This window comes from Perca fluviatilis, chromosome 23 (genome assembly GCF_010015445.1).
Source record: "Perca fluviatilis chromosome 23, GENO_Pfluv_1.0, whole genome shotgun sequence".
NCBI lineage: Eukaryota > Metazoa > Chordata > Actinopteri > Perciformes > Percidae > Perca > Perca fluviatilis.
Window position 1 is genome coordinate 12,506,566 of NC_053134.1, and position 18,591 is coordinate 12,525,156.

General features: G+C 40.6%; 1 protein-coding gene across 2 annotated transcripts in view; it reads right to left on the bottom strand.

The window, feature by feature from the left end:
• The window catches only part of exoc4 (exocyst complex component 4), a 120,768-nt gene that overhangs the window by 72,670 nt on the left and 29,507 nt on the right, over positions 1-18,591 (bottom strand). For both annotated transcript variants that reach the window (XM_039791391.1, XM_039791392.1), the window contains exons 9-11: positions 16,792-16,937; positions 16,437-16,525; positions 4,400-4,496 (exon numbers count right to left, since the gene is read on the bottom strand). In XM_039791391.1, coding sequence (XP_039647325.1) covers positions 4,400-4,496; positions 16,437-16,525; positions 16,792-16,937 — 332 coding nt within the window. The remainder of the gene's footprint in view (positions 1-4,399; positions 4,497-16,436; positions 16,526-16,791; positions 16,938-18,591) is intronic.

The window sequence follows — 18,591 nt, forward strand, 5'->3', positions numbered from 1 at the left end:
TAACAAGAGCTTTTCTTCCAAATATGGCATGGTCATGAATATTTAGATGAGCTGCGCGCTGCTTGGTTGAGCCTTAGCCCCGTACACACACATAGAGACGCGCGCTGATTGGTTGAGCGAATCTCCAATACACATACATTAGAAACGCGACAGAATCTCATATTCCAGACACTGCAATGTTTCCTTACCAAATTCACTTCTGAGACTTTTTTATGCGAGAAATCAACGATATAAAGCTCAAATATGGGCCGTTTTACGAAAATGGATGGCTAATTGCAAATTTGGTAAAACTGTGTGTCGGAGTTCAGCTGCCTGTGTTGCTGGCTCGCCGCCTGGCCTGCCTTCCTCCACAGACCCCGGCTTGCTGTGAGCTCGATTGAGCTCCGGAACGGCTGCTGCAGCCCACAGCACCTCATACCCGCGCAAAGTCACCGTTTGGGCTGGTGGACTACTACCAAACGCCGCTGCCCTGACAAAGCGCCAGGGCCTGCATCTCCTCTCTTCCTGCTAGCTAAATGGCCCGTGTGTGAGAGCGCGGTCAGCGAGCTTGTTACACCAGCAATCTCTTACCAAATGTTACACACATGTCCGCCCACTTAGCTATACAACATATAACTATATGTTTTATAAAGCTAACAACGGTGTCCGATTTCAAGTTAATGAATATTTGTGAGCTGTACCGGGTTTCGTTAGCTGCGCGTGTCCCTGCAATCCTATGTGTACAGTACAAATTGCGGCTAGTTAGCTTCATTTTTGGTCGAATTTGAGTATATTTACAGTTTGAATTTCGTCCACGCCACTTATACAACATCTAACTATATGTTTTATAAAGCTAACAACTGTGTCCGATTTCAAGTTAATGAATATTTGTGAGCTGTAAGGGTTTTCGTTAGCGCGACTGTCCCTGCAATCCTATGTGTACAGATTGCGGCTAGTTAGCTTCATTTTTGGTCGTAATTTGAGTATATTTACAGTTTGAATTTCCTCACGCCACTTATACAACATCTAACTATATGTTTTATAAAGCTAACAACTGTGTCCGATTTCAAGTTAATGAATATTTGTGAGCTGTAAGGGTTTCGTTAGCTGCGACTGTCCCTTCAATCCTATGTGTACAGATTGCGGCTAGTTAGCTTCATTTTTGGTCGTAATTGAGTATATATTTACAGTTTGAATTTCGATCCCATTATAAAAACATCTAACTATATGTTTTATAAAGCTAACAACGGTGTCCGTTTTCATGTTAATGAATATTTGTGAGCTGTAAGGGTTTCGTTAGCTGCGACTGTCCCTTCAATCCTATGTGTACAGATTGCGGCTAGTTAGCTTCATTTTTGGTCGTAATTCGAGTATATTTACAGTTTGAATTTCGTCACGCCACTTATACAACATCCAACTATATGTTTTATAAAGCTAACAACTGTGTCCGATTTCAAGTTAATGAATATTTGTGAGCTGTAAGGGTTTCGTTAGCTGCAACTGTCCCTTCAATCCTATGTGTACAGATTGCGGCTAGTTAGCTTCATTTTTGGTCGTAATTCGAGTATATTTACAGTTTGAATTTCGTCACGCCACTTATACAACATCCAACTATATGTTTTATAAAGCTAACAACGGTGTCCGATTTCAAGTTAATGAATATTTGTGTGCTGTATGGGTTTCGTTAGCTGCGACTGTCCCTGCAATCCTATGTGTACAGATTGCGGCTAGTAAGCTTCAATTTTGGTCGTAATTCGTAATTAACATTTATAGTTTAATTGGCGCCACGCCACTTATACAACATCTAACTATATTTTTTATAAAGCTAACAACGGTGTCCGATTTCAAGTTAATGAATATTTGTGAATTCCAGAGGAATTCTAAGAGGAGGCTAGCTAGCTCTCATTGATAGAGCTCCATCCAGCCGCAGGCTCTATCAATGAGACTCATGGACAAGCGGCGTTTATTTTCCCAATCGTTTGTTTAAATAACTCAACACATTATAATTACACATTAGATTAACTAGAATCTGTAGTAAGAGAATAATGGCGTAACAAGCTCGCTGACCGCGCTTTCACTCACATACACCGGGCATTTAGCTAGCTAGCAGGAAGAGGGGAGTTGCAGGCCCTGGAGCTCTGTCAGAGCAGCGGCGTTTGGTAGTAGTCCACCAGCCCAAACGGTGACTTTGCGCGGTATGAGGTGCTCTGGGCTGCAGACGGCCCGGAGCTCAATCGGGCTCACAGCAAGCCAGTGTTACACCGGGGTCTGTGGAGGAAGGCAGGCCAGGCGCGCGAGGCAGCAACACAGGCAGCACCAGCCTCTGAAGTCCGACACAGTCGGACAAAATTTGCAATTAGACATCAATTTTCGTAAAACGGCCCATATTTGACCTCTAAGTAGTTGATTTCTCGCATAAAAAATTCTCAGAAGTGAATTTAATGGTAAAATAGCATATGAACAATGTATACATTTTCTGAGATCTGCACGACCTAGATTCAGAAGACTAACTGATCTCAGGTCAGTTGTGTAGCCTATGTAAATGTTGGGGCGTGACCGTTCTCTTAATACACCCATGGGCTGACAAAGGTTCCGGTTTTTGGGAGGTTGACGTCAACTTCCAGCTTTGTTGGGATTCGCCCGTTTTCAGCGGCAGTTTCAAAATATGAAATTTTCATAGTAAAAGGGTGTCAATGGGATTTTGAGCTTCTATGTATGTCCTATTTACCCACCGAACTGTCATTATTCAACTATGACAGGGTAAAATCGGTTTTGCATTCTATCACCCCTTTAAAGCACGCATTGACAAATGCATGCACAACTTCAACACACAAACATACAAAGACGGTCCTTACTCTTTGTAACCAGCTTTCAAAGAGCATCATTCAATCAAACAAAAGTTAACAAGACAACTGACAGTGCAGCTTAGGTTAGTGGGGATGTGATGAAGAGCAAAAGGATCTGATAGATGCTGTGCAATCTATCTTAACTAAATTAACCGGCTGATTTTCTGGGATGCGATTCCATACTGTTTAGTAGTCAGCTAAACGTTTAGTGGTCAGGGTATATGGTACGTATAATTTAATTGCGAGTATACTTGAACAAATTCTAAAAAACTGTCTGTATTGTCTTTTTTTTTTTCTTTCAAGTTTACCTGTATTCACTGACTTTAAGATTAAACTTTGTGGAGCCAACCAGCAAGTTAGCTACCTCATACAGTAGTACATGTACAGTTACTACCCAGATGGCCTGTGTGAAGCTATAGCACTCCACTGGCTGAATATTTAAGATACTTTCACAGTCAATACACCCGTCAACTGCCAACTTTATACAAATTTAAGGGATGAACAAAGTGTTTGCCAAAACTGAACACGTATACTTCCTTTATGCATTAAAGCTATGCACCTTGATGTTAAAATTGGAAGTAGGAAACATCTCTGTTTAATGGATCCTAGAAGGTAATGTATCACTGCATGGAGGCCAATTCAATTAAATCACTTCACTATTAGATTTACACGACCCGGCTGGGACCACAGCGCTGTATAGAAAACTACCAGACATACAGAACATTGCCACAAAGACAACCCTTCACAATACTCAAATTTAATGGGAAATTAAAGCGAGGGTGGTAGTCAATCCCAATTCCGGGATAGTATCAACAAAATATTTGGAACTTAAAGTACAGAATATTACATCATGTTTGATTTACGATATCCCACTAAACATTAAAAAGGCTGAAATCAATAGACAGTCAGTAAGAGGCCATGTAATATAATTAGTTTACATTTTACTGGTATTGAGTCATGTCCCAGCCGTCATATGTCTTGAGTGTCTTGGCCATCCCTCCCTGACAGACCAGTATGATGCTAGCGGCCCTTTCACACATCTTGTAAAGTAAAGTATAGTAATCGAATCCTGCCCAAACTGTTCCGGTAAAGACAGCAGGCTCAGTTGGTCATTAACTCTATTTTAATCTGATCCAATTAAGTTGCCTATTGCTGGACATCAGAAGTGTCGTACATCAGAATGTCCTTATGTTAAGCATTGTGCATATATTAAAAGCAGCAGTGTAATGTTTCTGTCCACAGAATATACCAGGATAACACTTTAGTGATGATATAACTACATCTTGGGTGGTCAGACTGCTGTAACTGTTTTATTGACTTGCCTCATTCATCTACTGTAAAACTAACAGTAACAGTTTAATTTATATTTGCTTGTGACTCTGCTCAGTCCACAGTCGTCGCACTAGTACACTACTTCAGCACTTACTCAATAGGGGGTGTCTCACTGCAGATGAGCAACTATAGACTTCTTGTTGTTTTGTGTTGCTGATCACATTCCCGATGAACTAGAAACACATCTTGAAATCACATCCAAATCCATTTTTGGCTGGATGTTCAGTGTATCACTAAAGTACCTGAGAAGAGGCTGGAAGATGGCGGTGATGTTCCTCGCTCCTGGTTTACACACAAACTTCATTTCTCCCCCTTCGATCAGGTTGTCATCAGCACCACCTAGAACATAGGAGACAGGACTTGACTCAACCAAACATTTCAAAATCAACGTTTATGCATAGTAGTGTTGTAGCATGGGGTGCTTAAACTGCACAGTATGTAAAATGTAAATGTGGGAATCATATATACACTACAATGAAGTTCCCCTACATTAATCAATATATTTTTTTAAACCATAAATTATTATGCAACACTCTCAAATATTTCAATATTCAGTCGGTAAAGGACCACAACTTCAGCCCTAATAAACACATCACTCAATAAGTGCAGCTCTCCATCACAAATCTAAATGCATCCCATATGCTCGCACTCCTCCATGCCCCTGCCTCACTGCATGGGTGAACCCATCACAGCTAACAGGGTTAATCAGAAAATCATTGCCATGTTACATGCTCAGAAAGGAATTGGGGAGTTAGACGCTGAGGGGATGGGGCTGCAGACAGAGGAAGAGGAGAGATCATAGGGGAGAGACAGAACACCGAAGCTCATTACCTCCACTCATCTTGAAGTAATCAATATAATTGATGGAGAAGAAATTGCGGCTCGTTGTCAATACAGCTAACTGCAAAGATCGTCTGTCTTTGTGTGTGTGTGTGTGTGTGTGTGTGTGTGTGTGTATACACAGGTTTTGAAAGAATACTATGCATGAATGCACACACACATGCTTATGTATATGTTTATACAGTGTTTGCAGGTGAAGTTGATGAATAAGAATAGTGAAGGGAGAGCAGTGTGTGGCAATCCTGCCTTATGCAGTGGAGAAAATGTTATTCATTAGAATTTCTTGATTTAGGTGCGCACTCAGTAACAATACATCCATGAGACTGGAAAAACAAGACAATGCTATGCAATTCTAGATTCAAAACCAAGGGAGTCTGATACATTAACAATTGAGCTCTGTGTGCGGGGAAAAGTTTGCTTCCAAAATTTTAAGGCTCTGTAAGATCAACATGCACACTGAACTTTCATGTTGAAAAGGGTTGTGAGTCGGTGTCAAGTCTACAGAGTAAGTTAAGAGGAGAAACTGGACAGAAATCAAATAAGACAGTGATCCAAGCTACTTTGATAGGGTTTCGAAAAGGGTAAGGGTGTGTGTGTGCATGTGTGTTCTGAAATGGTGAGATTTCAGTTTGGCACAAAGCCTTGCTCTGCTGTTTTCTTCTGTTTCATTAGTATGTCCAATACGACCTTGCAAAGCTTGTGTGATATATAACACAAAGACACTTCGCCATAGTGCGAAAGCCTGTTCCGAATTTTCATGCGCTGCCTGCCTAGCATTCAAATGTATATCAACCCATTGCTCCCCGTGCCGGGCTCCATTATACATTTCTTTGTGTTTCGTTTGAAAAGTATGGGAGACAACACTCCGTATTTTCATTAAAATGACAAGAGAAGCTTTCAATCATCCAAAACTTTCAAATCAAGGGTTTCGGATTCTGATCTGTAGCCATGATATTTGCCTGCACGGTAAGCCCACATTTGCGTTGCTAAGTGGAGACGGAGATGAGGTCCAATTCACTTAAACTCTCTTTCTCCATCTCTCCTTCGGTGCCAATTCAATTAAGACTCAATTACAGGCTCCTAAACAAAGCTGCTGCCGCCATCTCTCTCTCTCTCTCTCTCTTTTTTTTTTTTTTTATCATCATCAACGTGGAAAGAGCTGGCTAAACTTTTGTTTTCTTGTCATCAACTTTCAAACATTCAAGTTCCCATGAATAACATCAACATGTCACAGACTCTGGGGAAGTTAGCGCTACCTGTCTGCTCCAAGAACCACGTCTAACCGGCAACTAAGCACACGCACACGCACACACACACACCAAATTGACTACCATGTATGTATTCCAAATGACAGTGACCAATTTAATTTCATGCTCTAAACATGTGCATCCTTGTCAGACAAAGAAGCGAGGAAGAGACCTCATTGATCCATGGGGTCTGGGACCAGCTGCCAACAGGGCATAGCACTGATGAATATTAAATAGGCCACCGTTAATATGCATGGGATTGTTCAGAGTTGTCTAGACGTGACAGGGTGGCTTCGGTTTCAGGTCAGGATGCCACCAAACTGCTGCCAACAGTCTCTCGAAATAATGTGTAAAAGTGCCATTTTGTTTTTTTGTGTGCTTGAGTATTCGTTAGTGTTGTCTGGATGAGTGTCTGCGCATTTCAGTCCCTTGGTGTGTGGTCTGATCCAGGATTAGTGGGAGGGGTGAGTGGAGGTGTGGTGCTCAGTGTGACGGCAACTGAAAGCTGGAAAGGAAGAAGCGACACATTCTAATGTGGCCAAATCTGCCTGAAATCCCCCTCGAGGACCACTGCTCCGTCTGCAACACACACACCGAAGCAGACATGACACACAACTTCTATCCATAACAACATCCATGGATTTAAGGGGTACAAACAGACAGGTACTGCTATGTATACACATATGGTACAATGGCTTTACACACACACACACACACACAAGTGGTGTACTGACACAGATTCTAAAATAAAGGGATCAACCTAAACTACACAGATACCGTATGCTGGCACACACTCACACAGTGACACCCATCCCGCCCCCTGTGGGGCTTTAGCACGCGCTCCCCAGCCCACATGTAATCAAGTCAGGCAGTGACTTAGTGAAATTGCATTAGCTACACTTTTCTGGGCTTGATGAGAAATGGGTTTGATCCTGTGATGAATTCTGGCCCTGCCTAGATTTAGGCAGGAAAAGAACGAACGTGTGATGCCTTCTTTAACACACTCCAACATCTCCTGGGACCAGAGTGTTTCTGTATGCATCTGCGAGTGTGTCAGAGAGGGTGAGATGAGGAAATCCAGACAGGCGGGCAAAGGAACAGTCGTAATCCCTAATTTACAAGTTATTTGATTCTGCTTTGTGTCCGCAATCTAAATTTGGGTGCCTGTATGGAAAAAAGGACGGAAGTTAGTTCACATACTCATAATTCCTTGTTTGAGGGTGTATGTGTGTACATGTACAGCACTGCCACATATATAGCAATATATAACAATTCAATAATTATGTGGATTCAATGTGCAAATATTTGAAAAGGTATCCTGAAACTCACTTGGCTTTTCCTCGTTTTAAATTGTCATCTGTAAAGCACTTTCTAACTATTACTAGATTTAGAAGGGATATAACTTAAGTTAGATTGCTAGTATCTCTGATTGTAATTGACTCACAATCATGCCCCACACACACACACAACGTAGGCTTACAAACATGAAAACAATTGGCTGTTCTGGTCAAGACAGCATGAGTAGGATTTAACATCAAAATATCGAGATTAATTTTTGACAGGTAGGATTCTGCAAAGAGTGAGGCAGTGCTCTTCCTTTGATTGAGGCACCTCATCTGTACCACTAGCCAGCAACGTATAAAATAATCCAATTTTCAACCTCGATAGCCTCATTTGTCTGTAGCTGTTATGCTATGGAAATTAGTTTGGGAATGATCAATTCGGGTAATATTCTCCATGTACAACTCAACACATTTAAACGTGTGTGTCTGTGTGTGTGTGTGTGTGTGTGTGTGTGTGTGTGTGTTTTTTGCGAAAGAATCAGACTGGCAGTCGGCTGCATATTCACAGAGTTGAAACCTGCTGATTTAATAAGAACGATTTCCGTGTCAATAATATATGACTCTCTGGTCAATTCCGGGCATCCAATTCCACTCAGACTGTCTTCATGTCTGATTGGGTCTTAACGAGAGGCTTCTATTATTAAAATTAATTTGATGGGATGGTATCTGCTGCTCCACCAACCAGGAGACCAGATCCACCCCTTAGCCGAGAATAAACGGTATAAATAAATAATAGTATAAATAAATTCAGGTGTAAATTGAGTTGGATTAATTATTAAAAGCCTCACTGTGGCAAACAGTGTGTCTCTGTGGTCTTGAGTTTAATGAATGCACATCTGTCAGTGGTGGTATGACAACAATGCACTCCAGAAGCAGAATGAATATTAATTGTACAGAATGTCTCTTTTGAGACATGAGGAAGAGTCATCTTTTGTAAGGGACTTTTGTTGAGGAAAAAAACCCTTTGAACAGCTGGAAATGTACACTGTTTGTCTTTCGAACTTCAGCAATGACAGTTCAGTTTCAATCTGTTGGCAATTGGTGGCAATGTTGGAAAATAAGCTTATTCGATAGCCATGCTAGTGGCTCTGCGAAGCTGTACTTTGGCACAGTAGAGCTTTGAGCTACAGTAAATTCAAATGTAACATGCTGAAGTATTGAAAATGTTTACCTGCTGGTGGCGCTAGAGGAAATAGCAGTCTGTATGTAGAACATTTCATGACAGTTCATCTAAGTTTTGAATTGTTTCAGTATGGAATGAAGAAGAAGGATCAACCAACCAATCGAAGAAAACAAACAGCTGGCACTGCGGATACAACCTTTATAAAGCATCAGTATGATCCTTAAGAGTAAGTCACAGATAACATTCTCAAAAACACAAGGTTTCCTTCCAGGTCCGCCTAGTATATTTTTGTTAGATTGTGTGTGCGTGTGCGCTTGTGGATAAAGACCAGAAGAACTAATCGGCCAGAAAACCAAGTGCCATCACATCTTTGATTGGACCCTCAGCAGGGAATCCGACAGCACATCACACACCCTCTTCTTTACCGGAGGAACCTGTTGCACGCTGGGAAAGCAAGAGGTGAGTGTTTGTCTGTCTAGCTACCATTAAATCTGCTACGGTGCTGGTGCCAAGGTCTCTACAGCCTCATGTCCCACATGCCCTTCTTCCACCCTTCCTTCGCTCACTCCCTCCCTTTTTCATTTGTTCATCTCTCCATCTTCTCCAATCAGCAGGTCTAAAATTAAAAGTAAACAGAGGTGACAGTCAAAGCCGCCAATAATGACAAGACCAATGCTGATTAAAATTAGCCCTTAGGTTGGGAAAATACACCAAGCTCTTCTTTCTCTGATTAAATGCCAGCACTGTGTAAACTATTACAACCTTGTTCTATTCTCCTTCTGTTGTCCTCTGCATCCTCCCTGTCATCTCTATTCTTCCCACTTCCACTTTCTTACTGCATTTAATGTCTGACTCCCAGTATCTGTGCGTCACCTCGCCAGGGTCTATATCTTGATGTCATGTGAAAAGGTCATAACTCTAACTTTGGCCATGTTTATGTTTTATCTCAGAAGGTCTTAGTGAGATAAAGAGTTTCTTCCTAAAAAAAAAAAGTTTACATTTTGATTATCTGACAATCTGCTTCCCTATATCTTGCAGACATTGGCCATATCTGATGCTTGGCAATGAGAACCAGCTTTCTCAGCTGTGCCATCATTGCATGGATGAAATAACTGAAAAAGACTTGCATGCAGCACCTAATGCAGTGAAAGTGCTATGGTTAACACAGGACTCATTTTCATCCAGTTTTACTCCAGGGCTTGTACCAAGTTATTCCAACAGGTGTTGCTGGCTTGTGTTTGGATAATCATATGTGATCCACATTTTGTCCAAACATGTAGAGTCACAATTGCTAAATGAAATTAAAACAACTACACGCAAAGTGCAATGTACTAAAATCAAATATGTAAAGATTCTGTAAAATGCTTAGTTTTAGTAGGTTCACAAACGTATAACATATCAACAGTGAGTCAAATGCTGCAACTCTAATATCTGTCTTTAAATAACCACCTGCAATGTCTTTTCTATTATCATGCTTCTATCTTTCAGCTTTCAAACCAGAGCTTTGGTGAAGAACAATACAGTAAAAACCTGATATCATTATTACAAGCCACAGTGCATTTTTCCACACAGTCTCCAAGCTCCACTCTAATTTCAGCACCAGAGCTACTCTAATTCAATCAATGGTCCCACAGCAGATGATAATCCAACACTGCATTTGTGTGTATGTGTGTGTATGTCTTGAAATAGGAGGGGAGTCATATCTCTAATGTTTTAACCAATCAACCTTGCTGAAATCTATGTACAAGCAAATTGAACATGATGAGCCCAAGCTAACACATACAAAACAACTACTGAAAGCTAGGACCAATGCAGAATGTGTGTGTATGTGTGCCTGTTTTCCACAATATGCAGAGCTGCTCCATATTTGCTTTCATGCTGAACACAAATAAAGTCTTTTCACAGTAATAGCCTGTCAGGCAACAGAGGTACCTCACATTTATATGTACAAGCCCAGTTATGTTGCTGCTGGAACAAAGCGATTCATAAAGGTCTGGCACTGGAGCAAGAGGGGAAACATTTCATTTTCTAGTGGTGTTCCTGGCGGGTACAGAACTCAAGTGTAGACTCGGTTACAATATGTCATTCAATTACAGCATGTCGGACATGTCATATATGTCATAACTTGGCATACATAAACTACCGGTCAAACGTTTGGGGTCACTTACAAATTTCCATTCCACACAGAATATCAGCTGAGATCAGCTGCATTGTTTTTTTGAATCAGGGCAGCAGTTTTCAGATTACATTATGTGCTTACATAATTGCAAAAGGGTTCTCGACTGTTTTAGAAAAAAGTGGCTGATCTTTAATGCAATATCTACATTGCCCATTATCAGCAACCATTCATCCAGCGTTCCAAAGGCCCATTCTGCTTACTAATCTGATATCATTTTAAAAGGCTAACTGAGAAAACATTGGGGAACCCTTTTGCAATTATGTACATAATGTAATCTGAAAACTGCTGCTCTGGTTAAAAAAAACAATGCAACTGATCTCAGCTGGTATTCTGTCTATAATGGAGTGGAATGGAAATTTCTAAATGACCCCAAACTTTTGATATTAGCATTAAAAACGTACTAATATCCCTTTTAAAGTACATTTAGAACAGATAAAAAATGTGTGATTAATTAGCGATTAATTGCGATTTAACTATGGCCAATCGTGCGATTAATCGCAATTATTTGAATCGATTGAGATCCCTAATAATATTACCTCCCTTATATAATGTATGCCTATTGAATTCAATCTGTTACAGATTATGAATCAGTTAAAAAATAAATCCAACTCCATAGTCAAGTAAAATCATGTTTGCTCATACACAAGAAATAAGCATTCTGGAGAGAAAAAAGTGGCACTAGTACTTTATGTACTCTTTCTTTGAGAACCGTGACATTAAATAATTTGGCATTTACTTATGGTGGGTCAATATGAACATACAACACATTGCTTATTGCTTATGATCTGTTTTTGATCTGTTATTGGGTCTTCCATGTTGAGCCACCTACGCACACAAGTCTTAAAATATCAAAACTCCAATTAGCAAAGATCAAGAGAACGTTAACACCAGAAAAGAAAGATATTCGTGAAACATCAAATCTTGACAGAGCAAGAAAGCAAGGAGAGGAGAAAAGAAATTAAAATGCAAGGAATTAAATATGGCTAAGCAGGTTGTCTTTGACATTCCGGCGTCATAATCCTATAATAATTATTGATTTTTTTTTTCACGAACAGAGTTCAGTTCCATCTAAGGCTCCGTTTACGAATATGATAAATCATAAATTGCAAGGTCAGCGGAAGTCAAGTATTGATCACTACACAAGATGAGTGAACAACCATTATCCTTGAATTTTTAAAACAAATGAAGAGAATAAATGATTGGAAAAAGAGGATTTGAAAAGGCAAGTCTGTAATTTTGAGTGAGGAACCCATCTGAAAGTGGTACTTTGGTGTAGAACGAGGTTAGACCTGGAAAACATGATAGCTAGCTTTCTCAAAGAGCTATCTAAATGAAGGGTGTATGCTGTTTTTGGGGGGCAGTCAGTGATGGTGATGTGTCTCAAACCTCCTCTAATGACCCTATTATTGAAATGAAATGAAATGTTCAAGCTTTTCCAAAAACTGACTTTCCCCTAAACGTAATACATTCCACCCCCAGCAATCCCAGTTTGGCCAAAGTGTGTAACATCACACATCACTTGGCAGAAACATGCATTTTCTGTTACCTCACGTCACACACACACACACACACACACACACACACACACACACACTTCTGTGAACACCTGACTATCAGCATCTGCTAGCCCAACCCCTGATATCCCACCCACCATCACCTCCACCCTCGTCTCCCACTAGACAGTTTTCCATTTGCACCTCTTCTCCCTCCCCTCCACATTGGGGTTTACAAATCAGCTTGACAAGGAACACCACTTCTGGTCGCTCCCAGCTGCCACTCTCTTCTTCCTCCTGCTCGCCCGGTTCCTCCTCCTCTCATGGGAACATGATGTTATTATACATAAACAAGAAGCCCCTAATACAGCTTTTTTTCCTCTACCTCCATCCGAGCATTAGGTATAAGAGGTGTGGGCAGAGAGAGAGCGAGAAAGAGCGGTTTGTAACTATATGGCCTGGATAGGGGACTCAGCCAGACTTTTCTTTTTGTTTGCTGGACAACATGTAAACAAGCACATTTGAATATCAAAAGGAAACCAGGGAATGTGTGAAATGGATTTGGAACAGAGTTGGTTATGAATACATCTTAGGAGCGGAGGGAGGTCATAGGTGGGAGAGAGTTGGGAATGGAGTATATGCACATGCCTGCAGGGAAAGGGGGAAAGTCTGAATTGTGTATGTTTGTTTACGTGGATATCCAGGCTAAGTGTGAGGTGATGGGAAGGCTTTTGTATGGCTGTCACACGGTGGTGGTGGTGGTGGTGGTGGTGGTGAGGGGGGGGGGGGTTTACACATCAAAGGTGCCCCGGGGCAAGGCAATATCACATGAAACACAATGAACGGCCACGACACAAAAGAGAAATAAAATCAAAAAAAGGCTGTAAATGCTTTACTAACTCGGCATGGTGCAAGACTGCAGTTGTTATTAGGCTATATTCACACTTCACCTCCCAGATGACCACTGGGCTACTCTGAGTCATCTGCTGCCTTCACACACGATAAAGAGGCATTTAAAAAAAAAAAAAAAAAGCAGGGGGCCGGGATATAAAAGTCTTGTGGTTGGGAGACATGCAAAGGAATATGGGGGCATGGCAACCCATCTATAACTGGAAAATTGTTCTTTTCCTAATTTATTCATAGGGAATGTGATTGAATATGGATGGGGTTCTGTGATTCTGAAGACCTGGTTTTCCAAGGATACAAACACACCCAGAAACACTACATAGACATTTAGACAGAAAGCTGAGAATCTGCTATCTATACGTGCTCTCGCAGGCACTCTCACTACATACGTTCACAGCACATATTCCAGGTCAGGCTACATATGGAGCTGTAATAAAGTCTTTAGATGAAGCAATGGATTAAATGAAGCGTACGAGACATGCTTCAATGGGGAAGGCAAGCAATTAACTCCCCCTGTGTGTTTGCATGTGTATGTGAGGCATGTAAATATGCGCCTGGATAGCTGTGTGCATGTGTGTAATGATATATGGTGAGTCCTTACAACACTGAGGAGAAATAAATTACAGATATAACTGATGAATTTCAAACCCATTAGAGATATATGACTCTGGATAGGTTACAAAATACAACTCTATACTCTATACAACCACTGCTGCTCCGATTCTTACTTCAAGATCTTGGACACTGAACAAAAGACACCTGGCAAGCTGTAACCTCTCAGACATGAACATATATTCTATATCACTGTGTAGTATCATTCACAAAAGTGCAAAATGCAGCATATATAGCAAATGCATCTGCAAAAACCACAGTGGCATCTGTAGTTCTCTGTACTCTATTTAATGTAGGACCATTTTCTTCCTTTTTCAACGGTGCATAGCTGGATTTAAAACAAGTAATCAAACACTTATTTCCAAAGCTGTGTTGGTGAGCATCTGAGTTAATAACTATATTGACTTGAAGCAGACCGTTGAGAGAAAAAAAAAAAGAGTTTAGGAAACTCCAAGTAGAGAGACTAAGAGACACACATGACTAAGCTTTAAGTATTGAGTAATCCCACAGCCAGAAGAACTCATCAACTCAATCTCTCGTTTCTAACTCTTTTTCCCTCCCCTCCTTCCCTACAGTAAGTTTAATTTGAAAAGAGAGAAAAAGTCCCTTTCCACACCGTCTCAATACATATTTTTTCTAATTTCTTCCTTCGGAAATCTCTTAATAGCTTCTGCGCTGGACCCTGATGAAAACAATGACTTTTAACCTTCCTCTACCTCCCTACTTGCCTCCATCCATCGTTCCCCTCCCTCCATCACAGTCGACTTATTTCACTTTCTAAATTTTTACTCCTTCAATCTCTTTGCAGCCATTCAGGCCCCAGCCTCAGCTTGTGGCCGGTGCTACGCATTGTGACAGGTGAAATGAAAGCCCAGAGAAATCTCATCTTCTTATAAACGCTCCAAGGCATTCAGCCAGTTAAAAAAAATATTTCTTCCCCTTTCTTTCTGAGGCGCCGACAGATGGAAGAAGAAAAAAAAAAGTGAGCCGTTATTTGAAGACCATTTGGGGTTTTCCTTTATCCACAGTTAATCATTGCTGTTCTTATTGTGCCGGGGAGCTGAGGCAGTACATTTTGCATACATTTACAGACTAGCTACTATATAAGTGACATTTCTTTTGTCAAAAAAAAAAAAAGAACTGCAGTCTGTGTTGAAATGTCTTCTAGAGTTGTAAGTCAAAATCAGTCCTTTGCTTATTGTTTTCAGTTAAAAACCAAGAGAAGCCTAATTAATTAATAGTACACTGTAGTTTACCGTACACCCTACCTTGTAATTGCTGGTTTATTTTTTTTAAATCTACCGTATGCACTTTATATTGTTGTGCAAATAAACTAAACTAAACCCTAAATAGTCATAATTAGCAACATAGATATTGTCAAAATGATCATTTCTGCTCATGTTATGGAGTAGTCTCTACTGATTCAAATCACTTTACTGTATTGTGTCGCTCCATCTCCTATCTTTTCTAGTTTATCCAAACAATGTCAATGAGGAGCTTGGTGTAAAAAAAAAAAAAAAAAGAATGATAGCAGACAAACAGCACAGTCAGGCACTGCTGATTAAAACCTTAAGGTCATAGGCAGAGAAACCGAGAGCAGAAAAAAGTAGGAGTGGTAGAACAGCTTAGATTCTCCAGGGTCTAGCTGTGCAACTCACTCACTGTGCTATTTGTGTGTGTGTGTGTGTGTGTGTGTGTGTGTGTGTGTGTGTGTGTGTGTGTGTGTGTGTGTGTGTGTGTGTGTGTGTGTGTGTGTGTGTGTGTGTGTGTGTGTGTGTAAGAGAGGTTTTCAAGGCCTCTCCCTGCAGGCGGATTCTGCAAAGTCACCCTGCTCTCTGTCTCTCGTCAATCTCTATCTCCATCGCTGTTTTCCTCTCCACAATCCTGTTGTCTGCCTCTCTCTTCCTGAGTGTAACTTCTAAAACTGCAACGTGCCCTTCCCTATCTCCACCTTTTGTTTTTCTGCTCCCTCATGCTCTCATTCCACCTCTTCATCTGCCCAAATCCCCCTTATCACTCTCTGGCTGGGTCCTTCCACACCCCTGCCTGTCTCCATCTTAGCCAAACATGACCAAATCACCCTAACCTCCCTTTTCTATCCTGTTGCCACTCAAGGCTAGACACACACCTGTTTACGATCTCTTCAAAATCTCTCTACCCATTCCTCTACTCGTGTATCTATCTGCACTTACCCATTATTACTGTCTGTTCAGTAAGCTTTAAGGCCTCCCTTTTTCAACCTTCCATCCGGCCTCAACCTTCGCTCTGTGTTCCAGCTGCTCTTTTCTCTCCTGCTTTGTCCAACACACATCGCAAACCCTATCCAATTTATTCTTCTTTCTCTGTCAGATTCCCAATTTTTTCACTCTTCTGTCAATACTTTTCACACATTGTCATCTCTCTTTCCCTTCCTTCATTTCACTATCTTTCCACCCATCTTCACTTCACTGCTCCAATCCATCTGTTGGGGAGTCTACTGCACTCTCTCTTTGTCTACCCTCCATTTCTCACTTTGTCCTCCTTTCCCCCTCCTCACCTTGTAATTCTCCACTCTTGCTGTAGAGTTCTCGCCTCTGCTCCCTCAAGTATGCACTCATGCTGATGGCATGGGAAGATGATTCAAACCTACAAAACACACAAAAGGTTCAACAAGTGGGCACACGACACAACAGTACAACACACAAAGTAACAGGACACAAAGAAATAAAGACAATGAGCAATGGCCACGGGACGGCAATGTTAAACAAACCAAAGTCAAGTCACTTTAATTTAAGGAACCTAACATCCTTGGTTGTTTGAGATATTTCAATTTTGGACATATCTTATATACAAATTCATTCTTTTCTTTTTATGTTGTATTTGGTCGAACACAAAGAAAGTGTGATGCTTACTTGAAGAGCGACTGCTTGGCACGCTGTGGTTTTTTCTTCGCAAAAAAGGCAGCAAACTCACTGCCAGTGCTGGCATAAGAGAGTTGAGCCGATGGCTCTGTGGCACTGCGGCTGTTCTTCACGTCCAGATACTCCATAAGCAGAACCTAAACAACAACAACAGAGCACAAGGTCAAAAGCTAAAAAGAAGAAAAAGAAGAAGCACCTTTTTATAGGAGATTGCTTACTTTAATGTTAGTCCTCAATTTATCACATTCATAAGCTTCCTGTTAGATAATGTAACATTGAGTACCTTATTAATAACTTTAAAGCTCCCACTCACAATCATTTCCTGTACGCTCAACTTGCCTGCTCTGTTCACTTATCAACTTATTCATGAGTACCTTCATTTAATCAAAAGGCCTTTGTACAAAAGGTGTACTTCTAGAGTAAAAGGTAAAAAGAAAAATACCCACATTTACATACATTTACCTTCAGATCTTTTTAGAGCTCATTACAAAACATAGCAGAAACCAAGAGTTGCTCTCGGTCACGATAAAAGATCATTGCAGTGTGGAATTGTAAATAAAAAACTCAGTACGGTTCCAATGCTGTGGTTGATTCAAATGTTTTGACCTAACTCTATATCCCGGGTCACTTTAATTTTATTTTGCACTGTTTTCAATTTCTTCACAGTTCTTGTGCCACATTGGTGATTCAAGCATATAGTTGCCATTGCATTTTGTTGTGTTGTTCCAAGAATATTTGGCTGAATAAATCTTCTATTTTCATATCACATTAAATGTAAAAAAAAAATTTAAGAAAATGCTTTTTTCAGCAGAGATACATATACAACACAAAAGACTATCCCAACTTTGAGATAGAAAAAAAAAAACACCTGTGACATGCATGGGGCCTTTTGATGACCTGCGTAAAACATTTCATCGACCATTTCCCTGATCTGTCTGCATGATGCATGGTAAAAATTCATCAACGTCTTATCATGCTTCATAAAAATCTTATCAACTTCTAACAATAGCTGATGACAGGCACAATGAAACTGTGGCCAGACAGAGAAAGTTAACTTCCTCTACTCTATCATTCTATCTGCACATTCCCTCTTTTGCTTTCATTGGCTTTCATTTTTCAAAATCTCTTAGTCCTTCATCTCTCATTTCTCACATTTCTATTTTTCCCTCGGTTGATCCGTCTACCTCAGTTCATCGTCTTCTTTCTCTCTCGCGCCCTTTTTTCATTCCTCTCTCTGTGTGAATACATATGTTCTAAAATAGGCTTCCATATCTAATGGCTTCATAATTTAGCAGGGCCATTTAGCCTGTGTGTGTCTAATTCTGAGGCACAGTGTGGGTCAGCCCAGAATGGGACAGGAGTAATGGCCAAGCAGATGGAGATCCATCCCGACCATAATGATGTAATTAACGCTGCGGAGAGCTCCCCCCGTCATGCACAGGAAAGCCTTCAGATGCCAGCAACAATGTTAATTTAAGTGCACAGCCATAAAAAAAAAAAGAATGCAGATAAGCGGGTCTATTGTGGAGTCTTTTTTTGGTTTAAAAACTGAATCATATTGATAAGCAAATTCAGAGATTTTGATGGATTAGTACAAACAACAGGTCAAATCTAATAGCTTAGCTGCACTTTTATAACTTTAAATAGCTGTGATGTAAAGTTAAATGAGTCTGATGTCACAACATCTGGTCACAATGATCATGTAAATATGCAACTTCAACACACATACACAGTCTTCCATCAAACATGTAATTACTCTCTAACATACTTCCCCACATCACAGGCAGCGCT